General features: G+C 26.3%; 2 protein-coding genes across 3 annotated transcripts in view; one reads left to right on the forward strand and one right to left on the reverse strand.

Moving 5' to 3' along the window:
- Nucleotides 1–16,517, forward strand: part of LOC100571490 (neurogenic protein mastermind-like) — a 256,717-nt gene that overhangs the window by 7,562 nt on the left and 232,638 nt on the right. The window lies entirely within an intron of this gene.
- LOC100161500 (proteasome subunit alpha type-7-like) lies at nt 6,801–9,422 on the reverse strand. The gene is made up of 4 exons (XM_029489254.1): nt 8,822–9,422; nt 8,415–8,545; nt 6,975–7,154; nt 6,801–6,906 (listed from the first exon to the last, which is right to left on the reverse strand). The coding sequence occupies exons 1-4, from the start codon at nt 8,904–8,906 to the stop codon at nt 6,814–6,816; spliced, it is 489 nt and encodes a 162-aa protein (XP_029345114.1). The 5' UTR covers nt 8,907–9,422; the 3' UTR covers nt 6,801–6,813.

The following is a 16,517-nucleotide window of genomic DNA, read 5'->3' on the forward strand; positions in this document are numbered from 1 at the left end:
ACCAGTCAATGTCATAATCAATCCCTAAAAAATAAATTACAAATATTTGTAATGTAATATGATGTAGTTGGTATATTTTGTTCCCTAAAACAATATATTAAAGTATAGTTATAATTATTTATGAAAAATAAAATAATGCAATATGATATAATTTATTGACTATAATTGACTATACTATTATATAATATAATTATTTATTGCTACATAACATAACAATTTTGTTTTACAAAAATTACACAAAGTACACAAAATAGGTAATGTCCATTTCATGAAATGGATGTCCATATAATGTATTTTCGTCAAAATTCACGATCTGGACAAATTTCACTAACTGGATATCCAGTTCATGAAATGAGTGGTTTCACTATGTGGATGCGACATATAGATTATTATTATATAGGTAGTCCTAGATAAAAAATAAATATTTTTCACATATCAGATATCCAGAATTATATTAAATACCTATGTCAAATAACAATTGTGTATTTCATTTTTGAAATTTGAATTATTTATAAAATTAATTGTAAGTTACGATTTAAAGTGTATTGTTGTATTAGATATTCATACAGGTATAAGTATACTTATACAATTTAGTGAATTTTAATGTCTTAAACTCATTCCTCGTATTTATAATTAATTGTATCAAAAGTAAAAAAAATACATTTAATACATTTTATAATTAGTATTTAAAATATAAAATGCTTCCGTCTTCTGTACAGAAGACTCAAGATCTGATTTTTTTGAATCTTATATATGACGAATTCATTTTCAACGTACCTACTTAAAGTCTGAATCGTTTTATATTTATTATATATATAAGTTATAAAAGGTATGTATATACTATATATAGGTAAAAACTACAATTCAATCATATTATTATACTGCAGTAACTGTATTGACTAAAATATAACGTACTAGTAAAAAAAAAATGCTCAAACATATTATTACTACCTACCTACGTCAGAATATTATTCTGAATTCTGGACAGTGGATATAAGAATTTTATTCATAATTATACACACACAAATAAATATATAAAACTTTGTAATATTTAATTATAATTTATAATTTTTTTTAATTCATATTTTAGATTTAAACAAAAATCATTATTGTTTAGTATATAATAATTAGTTATATATTAGTTACTTGTAACTGTTTTAAATATCATATGAAATTCTTTTTTTATAAATTATTGGTTCTCGATGAAAAGTTGAAAAAAATATGGCCCACATGGTTAAAAAGGTTGCCGACCTCTGCAGTTTGATGTTTTGAATTTTTCTGAAGATAGGTCATATTTTTTAATAAGCTTTATGGAAACTATATTATTAAAATTACAATTGAGTTGGTCGTAAGTGCACTTATTGAGAGTTACTTCATGTATGCATTTTAAAAGTCTAATCCTCGGTCAAGTTTATTGATATCACCTAACATATTATTATATTATGAATATATTATTTTGTAGATTATGATCTAAAATGTAACCCAAAAATAAAATAGTTTATTATGTAAATAATTACATAATAATATTCATTTAGATAGAAAAAGTATAAAAAGGCTACGCAACAAAAATGGATACCTATTTATTGGACGAATTATATGCTTTGATGAACTGCAGTAGGTATACATGTTTATTATAATAACGGATTTTGTGCGTCCTAACAAGTTATACATTTCGAGGTTGAATTAATATAAACAATACAAATCGATGTGCGAGTCTTGAAACCTTATAATCATATAATTTGGACATGCAGCAGCTGCTGTTAAATAAAACGAAATAATTACGCAGCGGTGTGGTCACTCGTTTGGTCGGCACTCGGTGGTCTATTAAGAGTTTGTCGAGTGTGCCGCCGCCGCCATTGGATTCCCCTCTATTATGGGAAAAGTTTTACGGAACGCAGAAATGGAAGCCGACGGACTGGCATGCACAGCAACCCCCGAAGTCTGCGTCGACGGGGACGGCAGCGAGTCACCCCCGCGACAGCCGGACGCGGGTGAACGAAGAGCAAAATACTGTTTAAAACTTGGCCCCTACGCTCGTATAACAATGTAATAATATAATGCAGTTATGTTTGTTGCCACTGACAATCTTCTAGCAGACGCCGACGCCGCCGCCGCCGAATGGTTAAGGAAAAGTTTTTTTGGCGCGAAGTTTGTTCGGGACTTGTTTTTCGGAACTTTTTTTTTTTATTTCCATTTCTCTTTACCAAAACTTTTACCGGTAGTTAATATCTACGGTTGCGGCGGTGGACGGGAGGGGGTAAAAAGTGAACTTTGGAATTACTTTTGATGACGCAGATTATTGGATCGACCATTTAATCCACCGAATAAATATTTCCGTTATACTCCGCGCATGTATTGCCGTTCTTTCGTTGTTTGTTCGATTTGCCTTCCCACTATGTATATTTGTTTCCTCGTTCGATATATATACATACATATATAGTAATAATAATAATAATAATAATAATAATGATAATAAAAAAAACATATTACTGCGTTGAAAAACACGATGGGAAAATGTAAATTGAATTACAAAAGTTATTATAGCGATCTGGCTTTTACTTAACAACACGAGTTACGCGAAAAAAAACCAAATATCGTAGAATTAAATTAATACAAGTACTTCATTTTAACCGTATTGATTTTGTTATTCTCGTAAGACCTAAATATACTGTCTTTAAGATTTTATCTTGTATTTAATATTTTAAAAATGCTTATGATTTTAATTTAAAGAATTTTTTAATATCATAACTTTGTTGCACTAGATATTTTTTTCAAACATAAGGTATATGGGTATATATAACATAAGGTATGTTTATTTTTGGTAACGGTAATTGGTATAACTCATTGACTAAAAATCAAATAGGTACTCATCAATTCTTTTAAAATTAATTCATATTATGCTATATTATAGAATCTAATTATAAAAAATTTGTCTCATAATGATATTTGGCATTTGCAGTGTTTGCTTTTATAAGGACGTTTATTTCTAAAGAAGGAGTAATTTATAAGTTTTAATTAGTTAGGTATTTTTATTGATGATCAAATCTTGTCGATACTTTTTAAAGGTCATATTTTGTTTTCTTAGTAGTTTTCTCAAGCGTAATGTTGTAGAAATAAGGATGGTTGAATCAACATTTAACGCAATTATAAATTATAATCCATCTCCCCTCAAAATCATTTTTCGAATTTCACGAACTATTATTGCTATTAAAATTATAAATTAATTTAACATTTTCACAACACACTACGATATCCCAAGCTGAGGTGATTGAAGTGACATAAGTGTCAAATACCCGATCGAGCGTAGTGTCAAAGTCCCTATAAATATTAAATATAACGTATATCAAATAATACATATTTAATGTATAGTTACAGAATTCTCTCAGTTTTTTTAAACCCTGATCAGTATATTTTGTCAAACAGATATTCTAGGAAACGTAAATATCCACTTTTCATTTATTATATAGGGCAATGACATTTTCCACGAATCGTAATAGACATGTCTTAAATTTCCTCATCACACTTAATAAACCTGAATATTCAAATTTAACTAAAATCTATAGTACGTGCCTGTAAATCTGTAATGGAATTATATTGAATATAATCACAGAACTACCGATGATTAATATATTAAAATATTTATCATGGGTTTAATATTTTAGTTTAAATTTCAATGAACATATAAAAATTGATATCATTGTCTTATGATAATATTATTTATTTTATATTTATACACCATGTATAATATTATATACCTTAGTACTTAGTAGTTATATAAACATTATATAAATAGGGTTTTATTCTCTTATTAATAGCCTATAGGTAATAATTAAGAACTTATAAAACCAAGTGGAAGTTAAACTATAAAATACCCAATAATTATTAAATCAACAGTTTTTAATCTCATATATATTAGGTAGGTAGTTTAAATGTACTTAATTATTTTGAAAAGAAAATTGTTGTCAACTACTAAATTCAAAAATATTAATGTTTATTGTACCTATATTTGTTTTGACATATTATATTTAATAAAACAACTCTACTTATTATATAAATATTTTTCGTACGTTAAAAACTAAAATAATAATAAATTAGTACCCATCTATCTTTTTTTCAAAAAAAAAAAGTTATATCGCCACACATCTCGATAAGGAAAAATACAACCATTTTACACGTTTTGAACATTTCACTATATCTACCTATTTGAAACGATGTATTTTCCCTTCAAGTGTCTTTTACATATTATTATTGTATACATACACACACACACACACACACACAAGCTTGCTCGCGCGTGCGACAAAAATATGTTTAGATCACATTTGAGCAGCTTTAGAAAAATAAAAATAAACTGCTACTCCTCCCACACGAATATTCATTCCAAAACTTTCGTGTGCTACTTCCGTATCGCCCAGACGTACTACCACGTGGAACAATATCATAATATATGCGTAAAAACTTTGCCGCGACACGACGACAATGGAATTACCCGAAAACCTTTCAGTCGACTTGTACATAAAAACCGACTAACGGAACAGCTTAGGGTTGATGGGATGGTAGAGAGGGTATACCGTTCGATATGAAAATAAAATGGAAATAACTTTATGGGTACACGGAGGAAATGGAAGTTGAGCACAAAAAAAAAAAATGAATAAGAATCAAACATGTATTCGCGAAAGAACATTATTTTACCACTGCTATTTACTTTATGCTCAAAAATATGTTTCGCCCTTTCGGATGAATGATTAGGATAAACTATTTGAAGCATTCGAAAGAAATGTTGTTTTTATTTAACATTTAGGTAAACATATTTTCAAGTCGTAAAAGTTACACAGAGTTTAAAATTGTGTACATTTCAGTATACTGTATTGTAGCTCTACAAGCTACAATTCGAAACTTTAAACTCAAAATAAATTTTTTGTTCCCAAATTAAATTTAAAATATAATTTATTGTTCAAATCTAGTAAACAAATATTAAAAGTCAAGTATTAATTTGAATAATGTTTTTAATATATTAGTAAACCACTTTGCTACAGAATTTTTCTCTAAAAGTAAACATTTATCTACTTCATTATTGCAGTCAAGTGCCTATCATAAATGTTTTGAAATTATACACTTATTAATAATAAAATTATAAAATATTAATTAAAATACGTACCTACTAATTTATACGTTAGTCAAATATTTGATTTTACTTTTCGAAAAGCATAAAGGATTTCATTAATTTAATGATAAATAGTATGATATATAATTCCATATAAGTACTTAAAAGAAAAAATAAGATGTGAAATAAATTTATGAAATTATCCAATAATAGGTTAGGTATTAATTAAACGTACAGGATTAAGTTTATAAAATAAATAATTTAATCTTAAAATAACTCAGACAATGTGTCCTTTGTCGCTGTGTTTACAAAGGTAATTGGACTTTTCCTCTAAGTGGGATCTAGTAGGTAGATACATCGTAAACGCAAACTCCATTGAACTATAAAACAAATACAATAATAACAATACAATTTCAGACTCTGGTGAGTCAAAACCGTGAAAGATGATATTATTTGGAATATTATATACTATTTTATGGTATTTATATTTAATAAATGAATAATTAAGATTTTATTATATATTTATATTTATAATGTAGGTAATTTATATTCAAGGTTTAATAATTTCTGTTAATGTCTAGCACGGTTTTCAATAAGTTATGTTAATTGCCCTATTTTCTAAACAATATTGTATCTATCACATTCCAATAATAAAAAAAATATGAAAAATATGAAAATTATCGATTTGTTATATTAATTAATTTAATTAATTTATAAATTTATAATAATTGGTGAAATAGAATGTTGTGTTTTATTGCTTGTATCACAAATCACATAGTTATTACTTATCATTATAATTATATATTATATTGTATATGAAGTATATTAATACTAATCGTAGGTAAAAACGTATTAACTGCGTAAAGAAGTTTAATTTCAAATATAGGTAATTATATATGAGTGGGGCTAAAAATGAAATTAATTATTCAAAATTAAAAAAGGTACACTTTATTTAAAAGTAACGATTTTTTTTAATTCCTGGAAGGGCAATGCATTTCTTATTTTTTTTTTGCTGTCTTACCATAAAAAATACTCTTATCTTAACTATTTTTCGTTTTCAATCTGCTGATTGCATCTTTTGTTTTTTTTTCAACAATAGTTGATGGAAGTTTAATATAAGTAAGCTTATTTTATTTTATACTATTTCGATTAAAGTTATCTAAAATCAGATCAATATATATAATTTTTTATGATATATCTCAATACTTATTTTAAAAATGTTCTTATAGGGTGTTACCACTGGGTATCCTGTATTACTATCAATTATCAAACCTACTGATTATGCGAGTACATAAAAAATTTTTATAGATTGTAGAATGTAGATATATTTCAATACATATAATAAAAAAAGAAGAAAAAATATTCTTAAGTTATACAATTATTACTTAGGAAGATTATCTTCCATTTTGAAAACTTATAGTGTAAGAGTGTAAGACTGATGCCAGTAATACTTTAATACCTAACTTTTAACTTTTAAGAAAGTTAATAAAGAAATAAGAATAAAGAAAAATAATGATTAAAACAAAATTATTTATTTTAGAATTTTTTGATACAAAAAAATGTTTTAGTCAATTTTTTTGTTTAACATAATAGTATTATAATATCATTTTTTAGCAAGTAAAAAAAAAAGAATAAATCTTAATTACGATATAATTTTTACAATATAAATTAATTTAGAAACGTACATTTTAAATATTTTCATCATAATATTATATAATATTATTCATTTTTACTGTAGCATTAACTATTCTTGAGAACTCAATCGTTGATAAAAATTGACTGACTATGCTTTTATCAACAACCTAAAATAATAAGAAATCCAATTTAATATTTCAACGGTCTCTATTAGAATTTAAAAAAGTGTACTTACTTCGAATGGTCTATTAAATGCTGTAACTGAAACATCAATAAATTTAGCGTCTGGTTTAGTGATTACGCACAGTGTCTTCAAAGCAAACTCTATAGTTCCTAAAATACTTTTGTTAGCAGCTGAATAATTTTCAACCAAAAAATTTGTTATCAGATCACTTTTTCTTCCTACGGCACTAGCCTAAATATATAATAAATCGTTAATTTTATTATCATATAATTAATAACCATCAGTTACTATTTTTGTAAATAAATTATTGTTGTTATTTATTCAAAAGATATACACATTCTAATCAATATAAAAATATGCAATTAGCGTAGGTACTAGGTACATTACTTTCACCACATAGATACCGCACCTATGTGGTGAAAGCAGGGATCGAAACCGTTTCAAATTTTAACGGTTACGGTTTTAGTTTTTGAGAACGGTTTTCTAAATTTTCTGGTTTTGGTTTAGGTTTGAAGATCGGTTTTTAAAAATTGTTGGTTTTGGTTTCGGTTTTAAAAAAGGTTTTTCAAATATTTTATCGGTTTAAAGAACGGTTTTAGAAAATTTTCGGTTTTGGTTTTTGGAACGGTTTTTAAAAATTTCCATTTTATTTTCCTGTCTAATTACTGTAGACTCGATTTTTATTATCTATTAACTATTATAAGGGCCTAGCCTAAAGCCCTGAAATATGGCTACTTTATATAATTAGTGTACAATATACGATATAACAAATTTACGTTCAGCAGAACTAATTTCGTGTTATTAACTTAAATATTTCGTACCCAATTTAGGTACCTCGTGCCTACTTTTGCATTCGACATAATATTATGTTGTCATATTGTGGTTGAGATCATTATTCGATTACATGTTTAATATTTAATTGTATATTACAATAACAACACACTATATTGTTTGTATTTGCAATTTTGAACCATAAGTTTAGTAAAAATATATATATTAATATTTCGTAATAATCAGTAATTGCATCGGGATTTTTATCAATAAATCCGAACATAATAATTTCTTCGTATAAAAATACTAGAATTACAAATAATATAATTGACTTTATGAAATTCAAAGAAACCGACATTCGTTTCAAATTTTAATCGATTTTTCAAGAACGGTACAAGAACGGTTTTTCAATTCTATGGTTTCGGTTTGGGTTTTTAAAACTGTTTTTTAAGGTCTCAGGTTTCAGTTACGGTTTTTTAACCGGTGTTTTAAAACTTTTGGTTCCGGTTCCAGTTCCGGTGTTCAGAAATGAGAAAATCGCGGTTTTAGCCGGTTTTTTGAAAAACCGATTAAACCGGTTTCGATCCCTGGGTGAAAGTAATGTTGACTTTAAATTGCATGAGAAAGAAGACATCCACCGTCGACCTTTTCAACGGGCGTGGGGGAGGAATATAATAATTATTGTTTCCTATTTAATAAGTAAACTATAATAATAATTACAAGAACATGTGATATGGTGCCGTATGTGTCCGTGACATATAAATGATGTCCATTATTATCACAAGATGCAACCATAAATGATTCAGTGTATGGCAAAGTTGGTAGATTATTGAGTACTCTAATTTCAGGATCTATTGAATAAATAAAAATTATTTTTCAACTATTGTAAACAATTTTTAATATAAGTAGAATTATTTTCAAAAAACCTAATACTTGAACAATTTTTTTTAATCAGTTATTAAATAAGCATGGTTAATTTACTAAACCATACTTTGATTTTGTACGATTGTTGTATAAGATCGTTTGAAATAATTATGTTAAGTATATTAAGAAGAAAAATGTAAAAGAATAATATTTTTAGAAATAATTTTAAGTCTATAAATTAAATAATATTAATTTATTATTACCAATTAAAAATTCTGTGACACGATCACCTGGTGAATTCAGTCCATGTACGCTGTTAGTATATATCTTAGCTTTGTCAACAATCATCAATGCATTGGATGAATATCCTAGAAACAATGCAATTTGAATAACTATTAATCAGTTAGTTAATAGTTTTTATCCACAAAAAAAAGTGTAAAAATGTATTTAAAATGCTCAGAAACTTTCCTTTTATTATTTGAATTACATTTGAAAAGAATATTTACTTAAGTAATTTATAAATTGACAATATTTAATGATAGGTGCCTTTTAAATATCATAAAATCTATTTTATTAGAGTACTAACTACGGCACAAACATTAACTATATACAGTGCATATCACTAGTGCAGTCACTAGGGTGTTCCTTAGCCATAGGGGAAAAAAAATAATGATATATTTTTATTCTCACCCCCTAAATCGGTGTGTATACATATAAAAATGAACTGCAAGAAATTTTAGGTCAATCAAATAAAGTTAACCCGTGCCGACTTGAAGTCGAAGTTTGAGTTTAATACATTTTTAAATAATTCTAGACATTTTTGGTATTTCCGTAAATATTTCGTAAACCGTTATGAAAATCGTATTTTTTTATAATATGTTTTTTCAATTAAATTAAATTTCCAATATATTTTATAATTTAAAATTTTTTGATAAATCTATTTATTTACAAGATGCATAAGCTTTAATCTTAAAATTCACAATTTCTCCACAAATATATTATTTACATTTTATTATTTTACTGCAGTTTACCGTACGACTAGTCTTGCTTTATATTTATTATACGTATTATTTTGTCGTGATACTCGTTAATTTCAGTTGTGTCAACGTCTTATAATGTTAAAGGTTATTATTTTGTTTGTCGTTAGTAATTCATAATAATTTAAATAGTAAAAATGTCAATAAAACCGAGAAGTGATTTTCAAATATTTTTAATCGGATCTCAAATTACACAAATACTGGGCTCAAAACTTTCATTCTATGGGCAAGTACTTTCTGTATTTGTCTACAATATGAGAATCGTTAATCTTACTATTAGGGAAAGTGCGGCGTTAGCACTTAGCTGTACGAGAGTGTTGCATTTTTTGGGAAAAAGCCCGGATTCCTATTCAAGCTATTCATCATTGCATAACTAAATTAATTAACTTGTATGACGAATGGCGTAATCTCCAGAAAATTGTTCAAAAAGTTGGTGAATCTTATCGGTTAAGAGAAAATGATTTAAAAAAAAAATTAGATTTGTTATTTGAGAATGCTCATTCTGATGCGATGAAATTAATTAAAATTTACATTATTTATATTATTTATACTATTAGTCACATAGATATCAATTAAATTTTTTTTTTTTTGTATGCCTAATTTTATGTTATATTGTAATATTCTATACAACATACAAATCAATCGTTTTAAGTAAATACACATTTTTTTTAATTCACACAATACATTTTATACCTAGTGGCTAGTATTATACCTATATATGTGTGCAGTTTTGATATACCTACTGTGGTCTGTGGTAAATATTATTCTTTTTTGAAAACAGTAAAATAATATGTTTTTTTTAATTTGATTTTCGTTCCAATTTATAATACCTATTTGTATCTGATGCATACTTTTAAATTTATTATTATATTAATTTTTATTAGGTTTACCCGACCAGGCGACAGTGATTTTACCATCCAGTGAACAAATAGTGTTTTGATTTTCAAAAAATTTTTCGGCAGCAATGACAATACAACTATTTCCAACTATACCGACCTTAAAAGCAAACTAGTTTTATTTATTAAATCTGAGAAAAAAGTATGCATGTTATAGAAACAAACAAGTCTTAAAGTTAACTTACCAAGTGGTTCCCGGCCATGATGCGTTCTTGTGTAGTTGTTGACATTTTACTATTTTATATCTAATGGCACCTACACCAACACGCGTAAAGTTAAGAATGATGAATGAAATTTAATGTATCAAAAACAGCTGTGTAAAAGTTCTTATAACAAATTAAGTTTTACCATAGATGTACTCAAAATAAAACACAGTGTTTTCACAGTATCAGATAATAATTATTTGGTTTTATACAAATTATTATTGATTTTTGAAGTAATTGGTAGTGGTAACAATTTTATATTTTAAATAGTTTTTAGATTATGTCATTGTTTTGTGCATTCAAATAATCTATTTAAAATCTTCCTTAAAGTTCAAGTGAGAGACGTTATAATACAAAAGGATATGATGAACGGTAATATCGCCTGTTTTAATACATTTTATGTATGGTCTGTAATTCTGTAAACGAGTTTAAATTTAATCCTTTGGAGCAAATATTTGCACTCAGGGAAAGCTACAAAACTTTACTTTGAGTCGTTTGTTTTGTTGCGGCTATGGTGTTCAAAATTAAATCCAAATCTTTGAAAGTGATACAATAAAGGTGAAATACGAAGAAATTGAGCTTTATACAATATATACTGTAGTTAGTGAATTTATATTTCAACGGAATCTTTAATTAATTTCGTGTGTTAATCCGAAACAATTATTTTCCATAAAATGCATCTTTTTATGATTCGTTAAAATATGTCACGTTGTTGGGTGTATACATTTATTATGCATTAATGTTAGTCCACACCTAATTAATTTTTTTTTATATTTAAATTAAAATATTTTTAAAATTGTATTACGAATTGTAATCGATAATTCAAAATCGTCCTTGGCCAACCACAGAAAAACACAGTTCACAGTTGTAATACTGTAATTATTATACACGGCGTGCCCAAAAAAACAAAGCAGGTACCTACCCACATATTTTTAATACTATATGTACATTATACGTTTTTATAATTCATCATATGGGTACTTTGTCTTACACACGACACTATAATGGGTTTAACCGTATAGGTACTTATATTAGTTATAGATTAAATGCGTATTGCATATTGTTTTAGTTAAATTATGTATTTATATTATTAAAGTCGTTATAAACTCGTTTTATTTCTTATTCGGTCGTTTTTCGGAATAATTATATAGTGTTGGACTGTGATTCTCGGGCTGATGGAAACTTAGGTACCCTAAATCCTACCAAATGTGAAGCTAAGATATTTACCTTGAGAAAATAAGTAAATCCTCCAGCTTAAGTACAAATTAACAACCAAGAATTCCTAGGGAACAACCCGGATGACTCAGTGAAAATACTTAGGAGTAGGTACATCTAAAAGAAAAACAAACTTGGAAAATTCACATAAATAAAAAACTAAACCAAGAATACACAAGGATGAAAATCCTAACCACCTATTGAACCACAACTCAACCCCGCAAGTGAAAGTCTCACTCTACTATATATACGGCAATAATAAGACCGCTTCTATCTAAGTTCTAACTTACGCATACCCAGTATGAGCTGCCACTTTCGGAACGAAAATAATAAATTGCAAATTCTCCAAAACAAATTCCTAAGAATAGACTCAAAGCTCCTTGGTTCATGTGAAACAAACAGCTATTGCACAATGATATTAGATGCAATACCTATCGACATGGATAGATAACCAATAAAAAAATGTGAGTATTGAAAGTTTCGAAAAAAATATAATAATAACAGTAGTTATATTAAGAAGTAATAAATAATAATCATAAAAAAAAATGCAGTGGTACAAATGAAACGGAAATTTTTCTATAGAACTATAAATAAGTGCTCATAAATATATGTTTAAAATAAAAATATCAATAAACAAGTGGGTATTAAATTTCTAATTTGTTAGAACCCAACGTATAAAATTGTATTAACATTTATAGAAAAAAAAACCAAAAAAAATTGGAAACTGAAAATATCCGTAAACAGATCAAAACAAGTCAAAATATTTTAAAAATTGTAGGATGTATAAGAAGTGCTAATATAAACATTGCGTTAAAATTGCATGTATCTAAGGTTATTTGTTTTAGAGGGACACCAAAAACCAAAATCGATTTCGAAATTCCTGTTTTTCCTTACTTAACTTTTTTGTTTTCCGGGTGGTATTGAAAACTACTAGGAATTTCGACCTTCTCAATGCATCAACTAGATTCACTTTTCCACCAAACAAGATACTGAAGTCGAAAATCGAAGCATTATTTTGACTGTTTATCGTGTACAAAGACATATAATTTATATAAAAAAAATATATATATATAAACACGCACATTGCAAATTCAATACATTCATTGCTTTGCTCAAAATCTAAAATTTCAACAATAAGCTAAATAATAAAACCAAAGGAGCTCCAAATTACAAAATCGGAGAAAATCATCAAGACCTTGGCTGAAAGACACCTTCTTAGAAAACTAACCGGCAGACAACACAAACGAAGAAGATCATTTTTTGTTTATTCGCATGTTCATATTACGAACAATTTATTGTACATTTAGAACTTGGTACAAACATTTAGTATTTTTTATTTTATTAATTAATTTAAAAAAAAAGAATGCTGGAGTGGTTTGTTAAAAATAAACCTATTGCTTAAGACTTAAGAGTCGATAATATTATTATATCATAATATTAATTGAATACTATGCTATATGCAGAGAAATGTCCGGTGCCCCGTGTTTACGGATGCAGAACATTCCATGGTAGGTATTATTGGTACATGCCTTGACTATAATATAATATGTTAAACTAAAATTTTCACATAAATAATTTAACATACTTTTTTTATTATTATTATGATGAGGTACCTAGGTACACCAATAATCGGTTGCTTTCATAAACATCAGTGCACGAATCATTTATTTCACATACTATCCGTATATTATACGTTTGTATGTATTAAATTGAAATTAATGTATTATAGTACGTCTGTCATAACATATTACTACAAGTAAAAAAATATAATAAAAATAATGATTTAAATGGCCGTTGCATAAATACATAAAATAATAATATACTGTATACAAACGTGTGGATATAGGTAGTTTAATTTATTTTGAAATTAATACCAAATGAAATCAGTTCATACGAAAACATAATTAATTTTCTATGAAGTTCTGTAATGGGAGGAACAATGGAATAAAAATAGGGCACTAAAGGTTTAAAGATAACTGAAATCGATTTAAATTTAAATTAGATTTTTAGGTTTAATAATTATTACATAGGTATTAATTAATATTGTTATAGTATAAAATTGAAAAAAAATCATGTTAACGCACGTTTAATCCATTATATTTTTATACAATAAAATTATTCATACATTTTATTGTTGTTAATAAATACTTTGAAAAATTACATTTACTAAAATCACAATTTACATTAATTTTAACCTTTTACCCTTTTATTCCAAGTGTGCATTTTTAAACGAACCTTTTCAATAAAGTTTGGATTTTTTTCAATTAATAATGAAATATGTATTAGTTTGTATTTCGAAATGCAACTAATGGTTGTCATTGAAACTTCATATGTAGGTATGTATATATATATTTAAAAGGCTTTAATTTATTTATATGCAAATTGAAAGTGTATAGTACTATAGTTTAATATAACAATATAAATCAAGGAAAAACCTTTAAATTTAATATCCAGCGTAATATTTTTAAGTTATTAAGTTATATTTAATAGTAGGTTGGATTATTATTGATATTTTTAATAAGGGTCATTTTTTCATCATCGTTTTTTACTGTAAATTTAGGTATCGAAGTAAATTCCCCAAAAATTAATCATACATAAAGGTACCCAACTATTAACAGATGAATAAATAAATAGATTTATGAAAATGTTATCTTATATCTTAAAATTCGCATACTTACAAACGTGTCAGATAGATTTCTCACTGAAAATTAAATAATGACAAACATAATGTAATTAAAATTATTTGCAATATATCTACCATCCAGGATGAGAAGCGAAGTATTAAACTATTGAAGTATATTGCCTAATGTATTTCTTAATAAACGACAATTTGACTATTATACATCGGTTTAAGAAAGCATCTATTACGATTTTCCGTCAACGGACATCCGGTTGATTGAAATACGTTTTTGGTCGAACTCACCCATACAATTGCATTGAAAAGATATATTTACTTTTTATTGTGGCGAAGATTAAATTATCCGAAAAAACACATTTTATATACGAATTTGTTTTCAAATTAAAATCCTGGTATTCAACAAATTATTTATAAAATATTATAATTTGTATGGAGTAGTGGGCAACTGTGATAATTATCGGCTACATATTTAATGATAGTGTGATTTTCTAATTGTTATAACAACCTTTCAACAGTATGAATTGATCCAGTTGTTGCGTGAATTTAAAACCATTTGTTAAAATAAAGGCGAAAAAAAGTTTTATAATGCGGATAATTGAATTATTATATGTATAGTTTAGATTATTCCAGTACATAACCTCTTAAAAATACAATATTATAATAAAAACACGAATATCAATTTGAAAAAAAGATTATTGAATGTAAAGTGTAAACCATTGCGATTGCGTGCGGCTTAACTTAATAATAATATGCTGTCATCAATGACAGACAAGATAATCCGTGCTAATAGAAACTATAATGGGCTATTAAATCCCTTAGGTTATTGTGCCGACTATGCAGTGTAAATGTGTAATATTGAATAGACATGATTAAGATACGTGGCAACCGGGGTTTCATATGTACGAATATTTATAGGCGCCTATACTAACCCTCAAGTTTTCAAGCACGTCCTCAATCAATGTAAAGTGTTAACTTGTAACTAGGTATAGGTAGGTATCGATTTCTGGTAATGTGATTTATCCCAATAAGTCAATTTCATATAATATTACGATACGGTTTGTTGCGATATATTATTTTATGCAAGGAGACGTAAGACACTTATTATTTCAAAAACTATTAAAGTTTCTGAAAATATTTTTTTGTACAATTTTAAGCCATTTCGTTTATTTTATTAATTTTTTAAATTTTTTTTTCTATAATTAATGTCTATGTAAATTTTTTCGTTGGGTCAAAAGCTTGAAAAATTAATATAATTGACTCTTCCACATTGTTACAACATCAGTTTAAAAATATTGAAAATACATAGTTATGATTTTTTAGTTTTTTTTTTACAGCATTTAAAGTTCAAATTTTTACAAAATGTATTATTTTGAAAATTTGCAAATTATTTTGTTGTTAAAAATTTACACAATATTCAATTTATAATAGCTAAGGATTGGAGATTTAAAACAAGGATCCTCGAAAGTAATTCATTCTGTAACCAAAAAATCTAAAAAATATATAAACTATTTCTATTATAAGTCTTAAGTTATAAATAATTTGAACTACTTGTAAAAATTTAATTTTTATATATTGAAATATTCTTAAGTTTAAATGATAGTCTGCTTCGGATATGAAATAAAAAATAAATTGTGATGTTGTAATCCCTGCTTAAAGAAGGTAGATCATTTTTGTAAAGATTTTTTTGTTCCGTTATTATGTTTAATTTCAATAAATAAATAAAAACAAACAAGCAAATAAAAATCTTGAAAAATATGGTTTTGTAAGGACTTAAAATTATACAAAATAAATATTTATTAAAATAATCAGTGTATTACGTTAAAGGACAACCCCGTTACCTTGTATGTAATCGACAGTCTTGCAACAGATACCTATTTTTAAAGCATTTAAGTTAATACTTTAATTTTTAATAAGTACTTAGTAAAAAAAAAAATACAAAATTCTAATTTCAAGAGCTCATTTTTTTTTAA

This window comes from Acyrthosiphon pisum, chromosome A2, assembly GCF_005508785.2.
Source record: "Acyrthosiphon pisum isolate AL4f chromosome A2, pea_aphid_22Mar2018_4r6ur, whole genome shotgun sequence".
NCBI lineage: Eukaryota > Metazoa > Arthropoda > Insecta > Hemiptera > Aphididae > Acyrthosiphon > Acyrthosiphon pisum.

What these genes read in the sequence shown, in the direction of transcription:
- LOC100161500 (XM_029489254.1), bottom strand. Translation starts at nt 8,906, where the DNA reads ATGATTGTTGACAAAGCTAAGATATATACTAACAGCGTACATGGACTG. An exon ending in GCACCATATCACATGTTCTT is followed by an intron (nt 7,155 to 8,414) that starts GTAATTATTATT and finishes TTATATATTTAG; the next exon opens with GCTAGTGCCGTAGGAAGAAA. An exon ending in CATTTAATAGACCATTCGAA is followed by an intron (nt 6,907 to 6,974) that starts GTAAGTACACTT and finishes TTATTATTTTAG; the next exon opens with GTTGTTGATAAAAGCATAGT.